This window comes from Homarus americanus, unplaced genomic scaffold (assembly GCF_018991925.1).
Source record: "Homarus americanus isolate GMGI-L3 unplaced genomic scaffold, GMGI_Hamer_2.0 scaffold45299, whole genome shotgun sequence".
NCBI classification, from domain to species: Eukaryota; Metazoa; Arthropoda; class Malacostraca; order Decapoda; family Nephropidae; genus Homarus; species Homarus americanus.
Window position 1 is genome coordinate 203,901 of NW_024753650.1, and position 20,767 is coordinate 224,667.

General features: G+C 44.1%; 1 protein-coding gene across 4 annotated transcripts in view; it reads left to right on the plus strand.

Moving 5' to 3' along the window:
* The window catches only part of LOC121855415 (serine/threonine-protein kinase WNK1-like), a 234,231-nt gene that overhangs the window by 74,108 nt on the left and 139,356 nt on the right, over positions 1 to 20,767 (plus strand). Inside the window, exon 1 of one of the 4 annotated variants that reach the window (XM_042350332.1) lies at positions 12,613 to 13,257. The exons of the other annotated variants lie outside the window; for them this stretch is intronic. Within the exon in view, the coding sequence (XP_042206266.1) occupies positions 13,079 to 13,257 (179 nt within the window). The 5' untranslated portion in view covers positions 12,613 to 13,078. Of the gene's footprint in view, positions 1 to 12,612; positions 13,258 to 20,767 lie in introns of those variants that run through there. 4 annotated transcript variants of the gene reach the window in all.

Here is a 20,767-nt window from a genome sequence, read left to right on the forward strand (position 1 = left end):
CCTCTTCCTGTGGTCCCTTCTAATGAGGTCAAGGTCAAGGTCATGGTCATAGTCGCAACCCTGTAAATGGCAACAGCTGACTTGAGTTGGCACCTTGCCCCTAGTTGTCTGTCGAGTTGTGTGTGTGTGTGTGTGTGTGTGCGTGTGTGTGTGTGCGTGCGTGTGTGTGCGTGCGTGCGTGCGTGCGTGCGTGCGTGCGCGTGTGTGTGTCAACAAATGTAGTGTGGGTGGGGTCAACATACTCGAGTTAGTTGCAGTATTGGTAAAGTATACTGTAAAGTGTTCATGTTGTTTACTCTGTGTAGACTCAGGTTTAGATAGTATACAAGGACCATTTTGTTGGTGGTAGGTGTATTGTGGTAAACACTAGGGTCAGGGTGTGGCTGTGTAGTCCACGGTGGGCTCTGGAGGGGTCACGCCCAGCTTTCACGAGATGAGGTAACGTCACTCAGCCTCTAGCCCGAGTCTCGTTGTATTTCGTGACTTCAAGTTTTATGTGAAAGTGAACCAATTATGACACTCGATTATTACCTGAACATTTTGGCCTTTAATTGTAGATGTTAACTTGTGATTTGAATATAGAATTGTTATTGTTGTTATATAGACCCAATTAAAATAGTATTTAACATAATTAACAATGTAGTTAATGTGCAGATGTGATACAGTAACCACAACACATCAGAGTAGAGTTATGGAGGATAAACATGTGACTGACTGGTGAGTGGTGGCGGCAGTAGGCCTAGCGGAGGCCAATCCTCCTGTGGATATATTATGCTCTCGTCGAGGGCCTGTGTGATTACGTGGAGGACTGTTATAGGTAAATGTTATAGTGAGGAAGGTAAATAGATGGTAGACGGTGTGTGTCAAGTCGTGGCAGCCTCCCTGTTGCTGCTTACGTATTCTTGCTCCAGGTAGTGTGAAGTATGACCCCGCTCCTATACTTCTCGCCACCATTAATCTGCACAGCCATCATCACCAGCACCAGCATACCTGCCACCAAACTGGGGGGGTGTTGTGGTGGGCAGGTTTGATATTTTGGGGGTGGTAATAGCGGGGTGTGAACCAGGTGGATGCGGTGTAGCGGGGCGGCGGAGGGTTGGTGGCCGCTGGTGCCGCCGTCGACGTCGCTCCGCTACACCATCACCACTACCACCAGTCGCCCCGCCAACACCACCACCACGCCACGCACACCCTCTCGCTGACATTGTACGTCGTCACCAGCCTCACCAGCACATCACCAGGCTGTGTGTCCTGCTGGCGGTCAGAGCAAGTGTAGGGGAGTAAAGTGTGACGACAGTGTCATAGTTACCAGGGGAGAGGGAGGCTGTTGCGGGTCCTGAAGGTGTGAGGAACCACTGCCCTGCTGCTACTCCTGCTCTCGTGTGTGTGTGTGTGTGTGTGTGTCCACGCCGCTCCCATCACCTGTCATAACTAGTCACCTATGTTGTGGTCTTAATCAACGTCTGCGTCATGTCATTGCTTACTCACCTCAGCTCTCACCAACCGGCCTAAAACAGCCTCCCGATATACCCTTGGGCGTGAACCACCACTCGTGAGAAGCAAATCTCCACTCTTCAGACTGCCCACTGAGGGAACACTTTGCTATTTACATCACATGACAATGTGAACGACCTTGATCTTCACATACGTCCGTGTGTACCGGTATGGTTGGTGCAGTCATTGTATGCCAAGTTCATGAAAGTGTGTATATACAGTGATTCTCAAGTGTATCATAAGGAAGTGTTATGTACACTTAGGTTACCAGATGACGCTGCGTGCTGTACAACCATAACGCTGTACAGTGTATGTTAACGCTGGCAACTGGTTGTTTGATGTGGGGTCCCCTGAACTGCAGCACAGGTTAGTGTTGTCAACTTGTGGTAGTGTGGGTCTGGGTCACCAGTGTCCTACACACCTCTTGGCTGTGCTCACTCTGTTGTGCCTCATTTGGCTGTGTACAAATTTTCAAGTTTCCCACGGCTCACTGTGGTGTGTAAGACTTTGTTGGACTGTTAACGTGTGTTACACCTTCAGTCTGAGTGACTCGGTAGACGGGAAGTAACGCACCACTGCCACGGTGCCACTCCTCCCTCACTCATTGATATCTGGACTGTAAACTCACTAGTGTAGGAGGTATTGTGTAACACGTGAACCAGTCTACTGCTTCAGCGTCTCCTTCACTGTATCCTCTGGTCACCACGTCTCCATGTATACCGGTGAGTGAGATTTTATACTGTATGTATGTGTGTATGTTCGTCTTCAGGCTGACCTTTGCCACCTCAACTTAATGATTAATATGTAATGTTATTGTAGACCAGCCAGGGCAGCGTCGAGTGTCATCCCGGGTGTTGAGTGTTGATGAACATTTTGTCGAATACGTGGGACAATGTGAGCCTGAGGTGTGTGTGTGTGTGTGTGTGTGTGTGTGTGTGAGAACCCATGGCAGCCTCCGTGGGTGATCAAGATAGTAACCATATCTCCTATAGGGATTAAACACCGACGATAATGGCAAGTAATTTCACCACTACTACCCGCTAGTCCTCACCTTCTCCATAATCTTGTTCTACCTGGTAATGAACAGTTTGTCTTTATGGTAGTTAAACACTGTTACACTTTTAATAATTACATCATAAACAGTATAATTAATGACCCATGTGTGTTGTGGTTACGTCCAGATTGTGTCGTTGAGGAATTGTATATAATTTCAAGAATATTTTAAGTAATTATGAGTTAGTAATGTCGTTACCTTTACTGGAACAAATAATGAACTATGAGGGGCCGAGTTTGGGTGAGTACAACGTTGAGGTTTTATTATTTATACCAAACTGACTCGTACGACCTACTGCCAGTGAACCTCTTCTCCCTCCTCCTACGCCCCGCGAGCTTTAGTAAACATGAGAAATTAATGGCCAGTACAGTACATAGGTTTAGTGTGGATATTTTTAGGTATAGGAGAGAGGGATGTGGTGGTTCAGGAGGGGTAACTTTCGTTGATTGGATAATTGAAGAAAAGTGCGTAGTCATGTGGTTACTAAGAATGTCAAGTGTTTTAAATGTACTACTAATAACGTTGTTTTGTTTCGTGTTATTCTCTTCCTTCGTCTGTGTCCGTGTGCTGAGGAGGTTGGTTGAGGGCTTCATGGCAACTTGTGGAGTTGTTTAGCCAGAGAAACCTGTATAATTTTGATACTGTGACGACGCTGGTCTTGTGTTTAGGTGAGGTTAGGTTAGGTTTTATAATATCGTTAAATACGGTTCACTCATTTGTTATACTGTATATAAATAAGAGAGATTGTCCATAGATTGTTTTGTTGACTCGTTTTGAGGTTTTAATTGCTCGTTAGTTGGTTGTAATTACCTGTAGAGATTATGTGCGAAGTGTTACCTTACCTTTTCATTAGCTTCGTGGAGTCGTAAGAGGGATCACTGTGTTGATTTACCAATTAATATACCTTGTTTATTGGCTCCAGTAGGTCCGTAATGGCGTGTTATTTCCGATCATCATTGGGGAGTTGAGCTTTGGTAATCACAGAGACCATGACGTAGATTTTGTTTACTTTGGGACACCAACGTAATGCAGAGGTGGTGGTAGTGGTGCAGCGGCCTGTCTCCTTTATTGCCTGCACACACACACACACGCACTGCTTATCGATCACTCTTGCCTGCCCACTGATACTCCTAATCTCAAACATATCCTTTTATGGCATCACTACTATAAAGCTTTCTATATGTACATTTTATTGTTAATTACTTAGTTGTGTGTAGTAGGTGTTGTTTGGTGTTCCCGTGTCGTAGTTGTGTAGGTAAGCCATTGTAGGGGTCATCGAGAACTCTCCCCCCCCGCCTGGTTTAGAGAGAACGGTAGCGGCGAGGACTTGATCCCTGGCCCGTCAGAGAAAACGGATATCTAGTCCATGTTTTGAGCATCAACTCGTCTAAATACAACAGATACTTGTCATTGTGAACATAAACCTTTAAAATTTGTCGTGTCGTCTGTACTGTCTATTACGTAATACAGACGCAAGAATTACAGCCAGGATTTGTTTATCTGTGTCTGTAAGTACAAAGTTGTCAGTACTGTACTCGAGTCCCCAGGAAACTATAATCTGAAAAAAAAAAATATATATATACTGTATATATACGTTTTGTCACAGGATATGAGTTGACGGTGTGGAGTTGCTATGTTTTGTTTTGAGAGCCTCTTAGGATGTGGTCATTTCGTCTTGAATGGTGTGGCTGTTTCTCATCTCCCCAAAGTCTTGGACAGGTAGACGTGAGGTAGTGAAGGGGGTAGAGGCTGGGTTTCAGTATTTGCTTTGTTTTGTTTTTATTTGAAAGCCAGTTTTAAGTGGTTGTCATATAATAACGTGTATATATAAAACCACTTATACAGGATGGATCTTTAAATTAAACACTTGTCAATACATTTTATTGTCAAAGCTTCTTGTGAAATTAGTAACAGTACATTCAGGTGGAAACAATCGTGGTGTTTTTGTGTGTTTTCTTGTATTCGGTAGAGAACTCGTTTGGTATTAAACTGTCCTCAAACGTTCTAGTTACATTTTGTGGAGGATATTATTATTATACTGCAAAGTACAAGAAAGGAAGTGGAATGACAAATGGTTAATCACAGTTTTTTGAATGTTTGATTTTTTTTGGGGGGGTGGGGGGGGAATTTCTGGATTTATAGTAACAATCTGGGACACTTGTAGGAAAATAAAAATCAGGAATTATTCCACCCACACCTCTCTCCCCCCTAACCCCTCTCCTCCTACCCACCCCTTTCCCCCTCTCCACCCCTTTCCCCCTCTCCACCAACACACTCAAATCCCAGGGTGCTTAAATCTTATTATCGCTAGAAATTACTGAAATATTCCCATGCCGCACCTAGATACAGCGGACAATGGATAATGATGAAGTAGTCTTAGAGGTGAAGGCTTACCAGTTTAGCTTTACAGACTTATTGCTCCTGTTGCCCTTTCCACCACTCACTAGTCTAGATAAACCCACTGACGCCATATTGTGGTTTTTTTTTAAGAACACGCCCTTTGTTTGGGGGCTGTTTTTTTTAGGTGTAGGAGGCGTGGAGGTGAAAGTGGGATCCCATAGAATCGAGACAAGGAGACACCGGGGCCGTCATAGCACTCTACCACCTTTCACTTCCTCAGCTGGGTAATGTTAGGTTATCTATCCATTCACAGCTGGGTGGACTGGTGTGTGTGTGTGTGCGCGCGCGCGCGCTTTGGGTGCGAACCAAAGATCCATAAACAGGAGGCGAGTTTTGTATCCACTCAGCCACTTCACTCTCCTGGGCTTTGTAAAGATTGATAAATAGCACAAATTCTTTCCTTGTCACTAATTTATCCCGACTCGTTTTATAAGTGTCGGTCTGTCGTGCAGTTACTCGACCCACCTTTAGTGTATTAAATCCATTTCTCGATTAATTAACACATCTGCCTCACCTTTCACAAACAGATCTACTTCGTTGTTTTGGATGAAATATATTTATTTTCTCTACGTCACACAGTCGGTAAACTTTGTAACTATAAACATGACTGATCGACAGCAGCCAGCCAGCCACCCGATGACTAAAAATAACCACCGGAGACGCCTGGAATCGTCACCATTAAGCAGGTGTGTCGGGGGAGACAGAAATACCTACAGCCAGGTGGGAAACATGAATCATAACCACACATGTGTAGCATCCTGTGGCATGTTTGGGTGACACTATTACAAACCTAACCCAACCCAACCCAGCCTTAATGTTTCTGAGACAAGGGGACACGTTGCTTTTAGATAATCATTATTCGAAAGTCATTTATGGTTTTGTTAAATTATCCTTTCGCTGCTCTTAAGTATGTGTTGTATAATTCCTACTGTATCCTGTACCTGTATTCCTCTGTTGGCTCCCTAAGTCTTGGTTATTGCCAACGTCGAGGAAATTATTGTCAATTGTATTCTTCGGTGTGATTGTGTAGTTTAGCCTGCAGGTGTTGTGTGTGGTGCAAGGTATATGGCTTCAGTACTACGGCAACAATGGTTTAGATCGTCAGTTATATTTTTTCTATATATAAAGAAGTGGAGAGAGACACGAGACAAATGGTGTTTATTATTGTTTTAGCTTTTGTTTTACTCTTTTATTTTATATCTATTAATTTTCTCGGTGAGGTTAGTGTGACACAAGATTCTGAAACCACACGACTGATTATTGTGGTATTTTGTTCGTGTGTTGGTGAGGCGATATACAGAGCCTTAAACCTTTTAGGCTGCTATTTTTCTGTGTGTAATAATCGTAATGATGATGATGATGATGATTATTAACGGTTTATTGGAAGAGCATGGCGACCAAAAGGCTGAAAATATATAGTTACATAATTGGAGAACGGTTCACTTGATTGACAAATAATATACAAGTAACATAATACAAGTGTTTTACATAATAACAAGGTGGAGAGAAGGTCAAATTACAGGACATTTCAACATAGTGACAGTGCAAAAAGTTAAGACTGACTGGGAGTGAATTCACTGGTTGATTACGAGTTGTTGATAATTTTTGCAATGGTTGGGACTGAGCTGTTCTTATAGCGATCAGTACGTGCTCGTATGGGCTGGATGCGGTTGTAGTGTCGAACAGCAATTCCCGGACATTGATTGGATCTCAGGTGGAAGCAGGAGACGGGGTCGAGGATGGTGCAGAAGCTTCTCCTCAAACTTGTAAATGAGGTCGTGGTGATGATCAGAGTGAGAGCCGAGAGGGTCAGTGTGTTGAGCGCTTCTTGATATGTGGAGTAGGAAGGGGAGAGAATAATCTTGCTTGCCTCCTCCTGCACTTTTTCTAGGTTGTGACATTTAAGGAGAAAGACCAGGCAGGGGAAGAGTGGGGGAGGATAGGAAGTATGAGTGTTCAGTAAGCACTGTGTGTGTACGTGCTTGAAAATGAGCCCTTTTGCTTGTCCCTCGCGAGTAATGTACAAATTTTTTTCTGGTTCACCGTACGGCTATACAGACTTGAGAAATGGTATCGCCTTAGGACACACCTCTGCAAACAGTATGTAATTTGTCAGTGTATTTCTAACCGACCATTTACCCGGTAATAAAAGGCTCGTCACCAATGATTCACAGTCAGCACATATCTGGCATACTCCTTATATAACGTGTCAATGATGTGTGGTACTTTTTAGTCACTTGTAAACTTTGTCTTAGTTGATTGTAACAGATCCTTGTTTAAAGTCTGACTAAGTCTTAAGTATTTATATGAACACTCCGACCAAACTACATAGGTATCATAAAGGTTAACTTGTGTGTAGTTGTTGACGTATCGATGTGTGGATCCAAGACTCATAATGGAAATCTTTATATTTAACGTCGACAAAACAGTTGCCAATATATGACAAACTCCTGACGGTTTAATACTATAATATACTCGGGTCGTATATACGTAGCAGCAGCAGTCATGTAACCAGTCCAAGTGTACAGGAGAAACCACTATTGCATCTTAAGCCGCTTACTTAAAATATGATATGATCCGCTGTGTTATGAAGCGTGTTGTTTTAACGCTGACTATGAAGTAATCATGAGTGCGGGTTATGGCAAAGTAACACACCCTGTATCACGTCTGGTAGAAGCCCTCATCTGGTGCTGTACCTCTGCTAAGACGTCCTCAGTCTTATCCTATTAGGGCCAGTAGGATTCTATTATGGATCTCCTGCAGTGTGTCCCATCGCACTGCAGGGACGATTCCCAAGTCCATACACAATATATATATATATTTCAACGTACACTTGTGAATTGTGTCTACCATATATGATGTTCATAAAGATGAGGTATGAACTTGGGAGAATAATGTTATGAGTTATAAAGCAGTTCCCCTGGAGGCCGCTGGCTTTAACAGCTACGCATAAGGCAGGCTGTGGTGGTGACTGGCTGCCTCGTTTAAGGTTCAATATGTTCAAGTTCATTCTTGTTTTAATACCACAAAGATATTAGTTATCAACTCTCCAGCATGTTAGGCGCGAGGTTACCCATATGAAGCCACGAGCTGTGTGACTACCAAGTTTCCCAGATATTAATACGACTTACTTATTATACAAACAAATATAAACCCATACATGTCACTCCAAGAACACTGGCGGTGACGGCGGTCCTTGGCGGTGCTGAGAGAAACGGGATTCTTTAGTTTAATTACAGCACTAATTTTTGGGGTGATTACTATGGTAGACACGTCGACACTCACTCCAGGAAGACCGCAGCTAATGGCACACACAAGGGAGGGCAGTCATGGTCACGCGAGGCAGCCAACAGTTGTGGTGATGCTCAGTAACCATGTGGAGCTGTGTGTCTGGTGCGGCAAGAACAAAGACAGGGATCATATCAGGTCATAACGAATGTTGTTATAGATATAGTGGAAGTAATATTTAAGGGACGCAGGGATGTACAAATTAGACGTAGATCTGAGGGTAGAGGGTATAGCTACTTGCTCTCATGACGTTACTGCTAGACCTGACCAAGAGTAACACTGGTGGAATGTGTATGAATGAACAAAGATGCATTATACAGTCAGGTGCCTTTGTGAAGGATTGCGCGCTCAAGTTTCCACACATGCACACTAGGCATGTGCGTGGGTCTTTATGCAAGGGCACACGCACGGTACTGGGGTTAGTTAGAGACGCAGGCGTCGAGTTGTGAGGAGTGACCACCTAGACTAGAGAGTATGTTTAAGCAAGTATTTACTATTGGTTTGATGACCTTGTTCAGTCATTAATACAGAGAAGACAGCGTTAGGTTAGCGTGCAGAATTAATGATGGAGAAGAACGGAAATGAGTTGGTTGTTATACTGTGGAAGGTAGAGGGAGCCCCATGATGGCGAGTTGTTGTGGTACTTATAGGTGATAGCCGACTATCCACTAAGGGTCAGAGTGTCAAAGGTTCGTATGATCAATATGTCTCGCGTGTGGAATGTAGGAATGCTCCTTAGTAGTTGATTATACAGTACTGAACCCATGAGTGATGGGGGTCTCTCTCAGTTGAATGAAATCTTTCTGAATAAAATTGCCAGTCGTTAGTGAAATGAAATATTATAAATGGCGTCCCGTAGTGAAGGGGAACGGAGGGGTAAGCACTAAAACTGACTACCTTAACTAGAAGCATTCATTGTACGTCAGACAGGGTTGATCGTGCTCACCAGGGCAGTGTGTGTGTGTCATCATGCAGGGCGGCGCTTCACCCCCCTTACACCACGTTATGTTACCTATACTCATGCAGTCCACTTTTTATACCCAAGTGTGAAAGATAACTTTACTCTCTACCCATTTTACCTGACGGGGGTTGATAGGATTCTACGTTAAATAATATACACTGCTGTTAACTGTTTACGTCTTATTATGAAATTGTTATACCTTGATAACTTGGTCATTGGTTATTGCTGTTGTTTTAGACACTATGAAGCGGTACCTATGTAATACAAAGCCAGGGTAGGAGTGGGGTGTTAATACAGTGCCTTCTTTAGGTCACCGGCCAGCACAGGTAGTCTCGTTAGTCTTGCTTCTGCTTGATTATCTTTGTGATGATGCGAGTCTTCTTAGTTTACCTGTGTTCATCATCTTTATCACCTGTTTTTTTTTATCATCAGTAACACATGGTAATCATCAACACCTTGCACCACAAACACCCACAATAACGGCTCCAGGCTGAGACATGACAGAGGCGCGGCGGCTGCAACACACCGTAAATATTTGACGGTTTTGGACGAGGCATCGCAGGGGAGGGAAATATACCCAAAATGTTGGTTCCAGGATTGGTGAAATTTGGCACGAAATCCGCTTTAGAGAATTGCTGTGTGGATGATACGTGGAGTTCTTATTAGGCGTAATTCGTTGGTGCGTTCGACAGGGTCCAGTTTATTTCGCTGTGTTGAGGAAGACCCCACGCTTACTGTACTGCCTTTCTAACACACACACACACACACACAGACCGGCATGTGTGTGTTGCGCGTGTCACCCATATAACCAACCTCCCCAGACGTATAAACACTTGTCATGAGACTTTCTTAAATGAGAGAGAATGAGTTATGGTGAAGGAAAATTTTACGGGATAACTTTACCAGTATTGTCGGGTTGTGTACGTGATGTAAACAAAGAAGACATTACCCCAGGTGTATATTAGGATGGAACTCTTTTACTAATGGCTCTGTTTATGCCTTGATGTCGTAACACAGTTCTTGTTTGTTTTAGAATGTGTGTTTTGTGTATGAAGAGATAAGACGCAATGTTATAGATCAACGTAACAAAGGGATAAAGAACAGCCACTAGGAGTTGTTTCTTCATAATGTGTTTGTGTTTGAATGTCTGTCTCAGTGTAGAGTCTCCCTTACGTAAAGTTGTCAGTGTGTAAAACCGCATCCAAGTTTGTGGGGAAGTTATGTGTGTGTGTGTATTTGTCTGTTTTAACCTGACGTAGAGCCACAAATTCCCACCTATTCCCGTGACGTCACGTTGATAGAGTTTACACTGGTCATTGACCCTCCCTCCCTCCCTCCCTCCCTCCCTCCCTCCCTCCCTCACTCATTTAAAATATTTGACGTGAATGACTGGGAAGGACTCCGGATGTTAGAATGTGTGTGTGTGTGTGTGTGTGTGTGTGTGTTCTGTTTACATCAGCAATTGAATGTTATGACTAGAATTCCCTTCCCGTGTGCTTATAAGGCAGACAAGACAGACTACACACACACACACACACACACACACACACACACACAGAGCCTTACTTACACACCAACGATCATTTACTTTCTGTGTTGACTATACATGTTAACCCCTTCACTACGGGCGATGGTATTTTTATTTATTTATTTATTTTTAACGTCAGACAATTTATTCAGGTAATTAGGAGACTGTTTACCTCTCCTCTAATAGACTTATCACCCCTTAGAGTAGACATATTTTCCCTTGGGTATAGATTTACACAGGTAATTCGAAGACCAGGTGAGGGTATAAGAACAAAGGTTAAAACTACTATTTGGGAAACATGTTGGTCTAAATGATGTTCTGTTCACCTCCTGACGTAGAACCGGAGTTGTCGCCTTTTTTTATTCCAGGGTTAAATCTTCAGGGTTCAGAGTTGGTGTATTTGGAGTGCAGTTGATAAGGCTAATTTTATCACTCCCTGAAAGGTGTTAAAACAAGGGTGAGGTGTAATATAATCTTGTGGGGAAGAGGGAAAGAGAGGGGTGGAAGAGAGAGAGGGGGCGGGGGAGAAAGAGCGGGAGGCGGGGAAGAGGGATGGGGGAAGGGTGAGAGAGGGGAGACTCGTTTTATTCAGGTTAATTACAAATATCGGAAAGGATTGTGGGTTCTGGTAAATTTGTTTCAGAATCGTTCTTTTTTTTTTTGGGGGTTGACTTGAAGAGCCGACCCAACTTTTCTTTTGTTATATTCAATCGAAATTAATCAAACTTTAATAAAGACTGAAGCTCTTATCATCATTTTACTTGGAAAAAACAAATGTAAATCATATTGTTTTAAACTTGGAATGAATGAACACGAATTTTAGCCTGATATTACTTTTTTCTGTTTACCCAATTAGTGTCTCGCGTTAAAAGATGAACAGGTAACTGGCTAATAGAGGTCACAGGTGAAACAGGAAACAGCTGCTGACCCGGATAATTGTCTGACGTAAGGTGACAGGTTAGGTGGCACAATAAACAGTTAATTAGTTGATCCACTCGATAACAGGACATTACACGGGGTGGTTCAGTGAACAGCCGGACCCACATCATTGGCTGACCTAAGATACAGGTGCCACAATAAACAGCTGATCCGGGTAAACAAACCGCACGTGTACGGGGGGGGGGAGGTAGTGCTTGTTCCAGCAAGGGGGTAGAGGTGTGGGGGGTGGGTGGGGGGGTGAGGGGGTTAATCGTTATGTTTTCACCTTTCTCAAATAGACTCAGGGGCGAATTAATTAGCTTAAGTTTGGGGCTATAATGCCACTAATGACTAATTAATTCATTAAGTAATTAACTCATATGTTACTTTATCTCTCAGGAGTCACCCACAATACTACCGTGGGAGGAACACCTACATGTACAGTGTCTCTCTCTACACATAAAATACATACATACCTACTCAGAAAAATAGTTGTATACTTCATGTGTTGTCAGTGGCTGGTCTGTGTGGCGTAAATGGGAAGAAAAGATATGGTGGTGTTTACATGTTTGTTGACGTGTGTGCGTGACGGCAGCCGACAGCCAGGGGAGGGATTTTTTTTTTAGGTGGTGGGGTGTTGGGGTGATTATATTATAGTAGTGTATACTGTGATTGGTGCCTCCCTTTCACCGACCCACCCATCCGTCCTCCCTCCCACTCACTCGTTTCTGTTGTGTTATAAGGCTGTCACCTCCTAGCCAGGAATGTTGCTCCCCTGGTTAGGTTAGGTTAAGTAGACGTGTATTTTGGTAAGGTGGAGAGTGATGGTGAATTACGTGGTTGTGTGTGTGAACGTTATTGTGAAGGGTTGCGTGGTGGTGGAGGCGGCGACGACGACGAGAGGGAGGGAGGGAGGGAGGGAGGGAGGGATGGCGGGTGCGGTGCGCGGCGCCACAGTCTGACGCTGCCTGCCATCACGGACGAAACCCGGCTCTTGCCCCTGTGCAGGTGTCACCAGCCGCTGCTGCCACTCCGTCCTCACACACCACACGCCTTGCCACACGCTACACCGAGCTCATCCTCAGCTTAACTTCTCTTGTACTATACATTCATATTTTCGGTTGGTGAGCGGGACACGTGTGCTAGTGTACTACCGCTTTGAGGGTGACCCCCACCCGCCCACGGTGGTGTGGTGGAGGTGATGAACAGCTGGTACACCAGTGAAGAACCTGCACCTGGTCATGTGTCCACGCCTTAGTGTTTCCTCCCCCGACCCTAGTGACTGCCATTGACCTCGTCAGCCTCGGGTGCCAACACTGACTATGGAGAATGTCAAGTTATGTGAGAGCGGCGACCCCGCACCCTACATGTACCTTATTGCCAACAACAGCCCCCCCTCCCGGCGTGTGGGCTGTGGGTGGTGGTGGTTTAGGGCATGAGGGTGTGCTGTGTGGGTATGGGCGTGGGTTTGGAGGAGGACACGGAGGGGCGTGGCGTGGGGTCCGGATGTGGACGACCTCGGGTCAACTCGTGGGCGGGCACGTCACGGGCGTCCACGTCCAGCCCCCGCACCCGCTCCAGACTCGGTTCCGTCCCTCGACACTACCGCAAGAGGTAACACAACACCTTCCACCTGTTGTTAATACTACTGTTTATTGTTTACAACCTGTAACGTTCTATTACCAGTACTGTATCACCAGGGAGAGCTTTCTGCGCGGCGCCTCACCCTGGACAGCTGACGTGTGTACTGTACCATGTTGTGTTCATCATCAGTCTCGGGTACCTTTGGCCAGGAACAACTACGCCAGCGTCTCCCTGGCACCCTGCCCTCACCTCACCTCACCTCGCGGCGTAACTACGTCACACACACACACACACACACAGTCTTGCATCACACTAACTCGTGTGGTATACCCGAGACTCATCATGTTAACAGTATACAGTCATCCTGACCGAGTATGTTCGTAATATACAGTATGTCCCATCATGTTGTAGTGAAGAACACCGAGACAGGCAGGAGGGCCAGGCTGTGTCCCCATCTTTCACCAGGATCCACAGTGTCTAGTCTGGGTTGAGGCAAAAATAAATATTAATACTTAAAATCTTATCATATGGACACACCATGACCCCCGGATATAAATAATTGTAGTGTTATTAACCATCTCGTGTGTCTCATAACCCGTCAGTGTCACGTGTGGCTTAAGATCTGCTGACTCAATATTCTTACATCTTACGAGTAATTACAGCGGAAATCGTTAAAAGTTAATTAAAAATATTCACCCCGAGATTTCTCCTAAAATATCTGAAAAGTATCATTTATTGGACATTTTGTATTTGTTTATTGTTTACTGTAATGTTTGTATTCTTGTACTGTTAAAAATAAATAACTTTCTGGTTGTAATTTTTCTTTGGGAGATTTTTGATAGTTTGGGTATGATTTAGTTGATTAGTATACAGGCGATGGTCTCACTTAGGTGTAGCTAGTGGATGTGGAAGCCGTGTGTGTGTAATAATAATAATAATTAACTGTTTATTGAAAGAACATAGCAGCCAGAAGGCTGAATATATACAGTTACATAATTGGGGAATGGGTTTCGATTTACAAATAATGTACAAGTAACATAAGTAATACAAATAAGATATATAATAACTAGGTGGGGAAAAGCTCAAACTACAGGGCATTTCAACATACTGTAGTGACAGTGAAAAAAGTAAGATTTACTGGGAGTGAATACACTGGTTTATTGCAAGTTAGTGTGTGTGTGTGTAATAATAATAATAATAATAATAATTAACGGTTTATTGAAAGAGCTTGGCAGCCAGAAGGCTGAAAATATACAGTTACATAATTGGGGAATGGGTTTCGATTTACAAATAATGTACAAGTAACATAAGTAATACAAATAAGATATATAATAACTAGGTGGGGAAAAGCTCAAACTACAGGGCATTTCAACATACTGTAGTGACAGTGAAAAAAGTAAGATTTACTGGGAGTGAATACACTGGTTTATTGCAAGTTAGTGTGTGTGTGTGTGTGTGTATGTGTGTGTGTGTGTGTGTGTGTGTGTCAGGTGGGGGACATTGATATCCAATACGTATCCAGCACTTGAGAAGCATGCCAGACTTCCCTCTCACCCACCTCTTACTCCTGTCACCCCCACCTATCACCCACCTCTCACACAATCAGATTGGTATATCAATAACAAATAATCTTAATGCATAATGAAGATAAAAAAAATACAATAAACTCGTAAAAAATTTCAAGGCAGTAAAACGGTAAAGTTTATTTCGAGAAACGACATTTTATCCGGACGAGAGGCGGTAAGCCGATTATAGCAGATGAACCTGAATAATTTATGAGTAACCGGACGACCTTAACCGAAAACTACGGTCCAATAAACTAAAATTGGTGTGGTGGTATTGTAGTGGTGGTGGTGGGTGTGGTAGTATTGTGGTGGTGGTGGTGGGTGTGGTAGTATTGTGGTGGTGGTGGTGGTGTTGTTAACATCAGAGGCTGCCTACCTTACTTCTTATTGGTAGTGAAGTTGTTAGTTATCCTGGCAGCTCTTACATGGTTGACAGAAGCATACCAATTTGTTTTTAGATAAACTCAGTGAATATACACACGTTTATGAGTGTGTGTCTGTGTCTTTGTTATTGTAATCCTGATATTATTATTGTCACACTTTATCAGGACGTATCGTTAGTGTTGAAGTGTGTGTAATGTATGGATGCATAGTTGACATATGGAAGCGAAGTAGTAGAATAATATCCCCCCCCCCCCCTCAGCAGCAACCATTATATTTATTGTTGCATTATTTCTGTTGAGTAGAATGATGACCTAAAGTGATTCATCATTCTTATATCTTGACTGACTACATTCCGTGTCCCCAACCCTCCCCCCCTCCCCCTTACCCTCTCTTACCCATTCTGTAATTGAAACTTATCATGTCTAAATTATGGGTAAATGTCTAACTTGAAATATTGCATCGTGTCAAATGTCTTATGGGTCACGTCATAATACATACATCGCCGCTCAGACGTTTCTAAAATGTCTGTCTGATGACCGGACGCCCTCTAAAATTTTGAGGTCAAATTAGTTCAAGGTTCTGGAGTGAGAAGAAAACATCACTGTGGGTCATGTACTTTACCTCACCTGAGTTTATTCTCCGTCAATGATTTTTATTTTAACTATTTGGGGTTATTTTTTTTTTCGTGGATTAACAATTTTAACCTCTTGCTTCCGTTTATTAGTAATTTTATTTATTTACTCGTATTAAATTAAATGTAAAATGCTGTAAATTGATTGAGTTTAGTGTAACCGTGTTTAAGAGGAGGCAGAAGGAGGGAGACTGGAAGAACGTGGTTAGGTTAGGTTGGATTAGGTTAGGTAGTCCCGTGTAGTGTCGCCCATAACCATACAATCAAACGGTCATCTATACACACGGGAATATGAATCTCTATAGAATCTACCAAAATAAACCTAAACAGATCAGATAGCTAGTACAATGTGGTGTAGGTCACGGCAACTAGCACAACAGAAGGGGGGGGGGTTAAGAGGTCGTATTGCGAAGGTTTATCGGAACTGGCAAAGATATACCCATTTTGGCGTCCGTGTCTTATCACTGTACCTACACATTAAACCTCGGTGAACTGCCGCCAAGAAGAGGTTTGTTTACAGTGTGTGTATATGGACCCAGATGTCAGGTCTAACTCCATAACTCTTTACAGAAATTCTTGGGTGTTGGGGAGATGCATTATACAGTAAAGAGTTATATATATCCTCAACACTAGAAAATTTAACGTGTTTTAAGTTTATGAGTTCACAGTTGTTATGATAATTATAAACTATAGATACATTGTTTTATTTATGTAGATTGTGTTCGGATTTTGTTGGTCCAGTTTAGATGTGTTTACGTCTTAGCAAGAGGTGAGTTTGGTGACCTAACTAACTAGAACGTGAGTGGTTGTTTGTGCATGGTGGTATAACATGAGGCAACAGTTGACGATTCACACTATATGTCTTGTGTAATTGTTATTATTTTTTTATAATTTTGATTTGACTTTTTTTTTTTTAGAAATTCATAGTTTTTAAAATCAGTTGGTGCATGAAGATTTAATAGGGAAAAATAGCCGGGAAAGAACGAGTATAATAGTTTAAGTATATCAATGTTATAATGACTTTATTCAGAAATGTATTATTTTTTTAATAAGTAACATGGCTAATTATGCTAACCTATTCATAACCAAATATTTCCCGTCGATTTAAACAACATTATGTGTAAGATCAGAGCCGATTTGTGTAAGAGGCCAAAAATGGTGGGAAGTTGTGTGTAGCGCCGCGTGCACCTTGTATTTATCTGTATAAAGGCTGCCGCTGATCCCCTGCCTCATCGCCGTCAAGAAAGGCTGACGAGAGAGAGAGAGAGAGAGAGAGAGAGAGAGAGAGAGAGAGCAGGGTGTGGTGGCCTGCCTGGCAACACTGTCATGCACACGTCATCGATTACCGTATTTTTTATGGCACCACCACCGCTGCACAAGATCACCACGGATCCATCTTGCTCACTCTTCCTCATCTTCCTAATTATATTCCTCACTCACTATCTTGTTCCGCGTCACGGTGAGGGGGTTTTCTCTCGCCGTTTCCCGCCGTATCTTGAGAACAAAGCTCCCTCACCCGGTAAAAGTTTCTCCTGACGTGAGTGGTGTATCTCAGGCCGGATAATGATTTTTGTTTCCTGTGTTGTTTAATTATTACTTAGTGCCTCCCCCACCCCCGTCTTCCACCGTTTTATTTTTATTTTATTTTTTTTCTCCTGTTTTACATTTACTTCCGCCCCTGGTGGTGGTGTTACTAAACCTGCCAAACGCTTCAAGCTGTTAACCTGAAGCTTTCCAGTTGTTTTCTTGGGAGTTATTCCTGGAAAGTTTGGAATTTTGGTCGAAGGTCATGGTCACCGTCACAATATGTAGGTTGTTTTTTTTTTACCAACCAAGTCAGACTACTAGTTGAGAGCCCCCCCCCCTCCCTCAGCCCCGCCTTCCACACGCTCTTGCATATCGTTGAGAAATTTGTATATAAATACTTTCCGGTCATCGTCAGAAAACTTCCTTGGTTAGCTACAAATGTATGGACGTGGTGTTAGATTAGGTTAGGTTAGGTTAAATCTACAGGATGTTCTTATGTCTGGTCATCTGTTGTTTACTAGGTCAGCCTTTTGCGTACCTCTCCCTGTGATGTTAAGTGATAAAGTATTCTCAGATATACACACACAAACAAAAATAACTTTACCATTCCCCAAACCTATAATACTCACCTCGCCTTGTGTTGATGGAGCATTACTCATGTATAATACTCTCTCCTTCTGGACTATATCGACATGTGAGGCGTGTTGTCGACCGTCTTTGGGAATTCTGTGGCACTAAACCTTGACAATATAGATTCCAGCGACCATCTTCTTTTTCGATGAATTATTTTGGTTTCTCTATCAGTTACTGTCCCTTTGATTAAACTCATTAACATATTCACTCTGACCGTGTAATACGTCTTTAACTATGGGTGAGTGGGATTGAGAGGGTGTGTGGTGATGAGTCATGAGTGAGTGGGATTGGGTGGCTCGGTGGTGAGTCATGGATGAGAGGGAATGGGTCGCTCGGTGGTGAATCATGGGTGAGACGGAATGGGTGGCTCGGTGGTGAGTCATGGGTGAGAGGGAATGGGTGGCTCGGTGGTGAGTCATGGGTGAGAGGGAATGGGAGGCTGTGTGTGGTGAGTCATGGGTGAGAGGGAATGGGTGGCTCGGTGGTGAGTCATGGGTGAGAGGGAATGGGTGGCTCGGTGGTGAGTCATGGATGAGAGGGAATGGGAGGCTGTGTGTGGTGAGTCATGGGTGAGAGGGAATGGGTGGCTGCGGTGAGTGGAGTCATGGGTGAGAGGAATGGGGAGGCTGTGTGGTAGTCTCATGGGTGAGAGGAATCGTTGGCTCAGTGGTGAGTCATGGGTGAGAGGGAATGGGTGGCTCGGTGGTGAGTCATGGATGAGAGGGAATGGGAGGCTGTGTGTGGTGAGTCATGGGTGAGAGGGAATGGGTGGCTGCGGTGAGTCATTGTGTGTGGAACAAGAAAGTTGGAGGGTGGTGTCACTTGAGGGCTGATGGTAAAGAGAGAGAGAGGAGGGGCTGCTGGGGGCTATACATTGCCAACTACACCTCTCTCTCTCTCTCTCTCTCTCTCTCTCTCTCTCTCTCTCTGCTCTCTCTGCTCTCCTGAGACTTAATTTCCCGGTGTTGTTAAATGGTGTCAGTGGTTTTGGTAGTGGAGATGATGATGGTGATAACGATGGTGGTGATAATGATGAGGGTAGTAGTTACGGTGGTGATAAGTAGTAAACAAGTGGACGAATTTTTTGTTGTTGATGGTAATACAGCTGAGGCACTGAACCGTCTATGGCAGGAACTGTCTGAGCCCGACACTAACTGAAGCAGGAAGTATCTGGGGCGGAAGAAGCGGGCGGGTCTCCTGAGCGGTCCAGCCTGGCAACTTGGGACACCCGGGAGTCTCCACCTGGTAATCAAGGAAGGGGAGTCGTCACCATGGCCGCCCGTAAAGCTGGACATATTCTCGTATAGATTTGCGGGAAATTTTCTTTAACGACGGGGAAAGTGTCCGTGTGAAATGCAAATGAGGCGAGAGAGAGAAAACCTGATGAGGCGAGAGAGAGAAAACCTGTGACAAGGGAGAATAATATGTGTGGGGGTGTGTGTTAGCGGAGGGGATGGAAGCCCTCATGCACGGCGCGGCAGGGCGGAATGTGGGGGGGGGGTGGTGTTGAAGAGAGAGAGGAAGGGGGTTGTTCTCATGCACGGTGGGGTGGGGAGGATGGGTGCGCTTCGAGCGATGTGTGGGTGAGTGTTGCAGCTGGCGGGCAGGTGAGAGAGGATAGTACAGTAACGTCCTCCACTGTTGAGCTTCAGTATATTTAACCATGAAGCAGAATACTCGGTGGTAAACAAGATATTCGCCAGACACAACAAACACTAAAGCTGAGGGCGAGTAAAATCTGGGTGGGGGAGTCTGTCTGCATCGGCGGCGGCGAGTGGGAGTGTCATAGAGTAGCGTGAATCTGCACAAAGCTGGCGTGGGGGGCTGTGTGGGGGGCGGGGGAGGCCTCTGTGCTGCATGGCGGGCGTTCATGACGGCTCACTCTCCCACAACACTTTCCACCAGAATTCTTGGCATGTTTTCCTTTAAGGTTGATGGCGCAGAAGATGGTGTGCCCGGGACAAGTAGATGAATATACCAGGTGGGTGGATGAGGGTACACAGATGAGTGACCAGAGTGGTTTACGAGGGTGTTATGATGCCAGTGCCGGTGACGTCTGCCTCTCTTGTCTTCATCAACAGCTTGAGGAAAAGAATGGCGCAGGAGCCGTGTTTGGATGCCGTGGTTTAGTATACTCGGTGGAAAACAAATCTTTTATAGGACAGGTTTAGTAGAACAGTATCTTTATAGAACAAGTCGTTTGTCCAACACTTATTTGTGGAACAAGTATTTTTTTGGGGGGGGGGGTTAAGGTGTCAATAAGTCATTGTATAGACCGCAACACGTTTTATGGAAGACAGGTCATTGAAATACTCGAGTTAGTTTCTGTGTTCATGGTGTCTACGTGTAGGAGGTAAATATGAAGATCTAAGATGAATTTGTCATTATCACCAGCAACCAGTTGGTGTTAAAATACGTCTTATATAATATGACGTTGTGTTCGCCTTGACCTCGGTGTTAACTCTGACCTCGATGCTCCTCTGACATCGGTGTTTAGTCGTGGGATGGAGGTCGGGCTTGGCTGGCGTTCTCTGGGGCACTTGAGTGATCACGTAGACTACACTGACCAGGGACCTTCCGGGGGACCAAAGGATAAGGCTGACTCTAGACTAGACTCCAGAAAGTGACTGAGAACCGGGATGGGCATTGACCAGAGTTTATGGCGTCAACATCATCTCTCACCCCCACATACTGCCACTGGGATGAATATGGAAGAGTGAATTATCATAAAGGGATATATTCTCACCACTCCGAACACTGTTTATACACGAGTTGATTTAGACTTTAGAGTTTCCTAGAA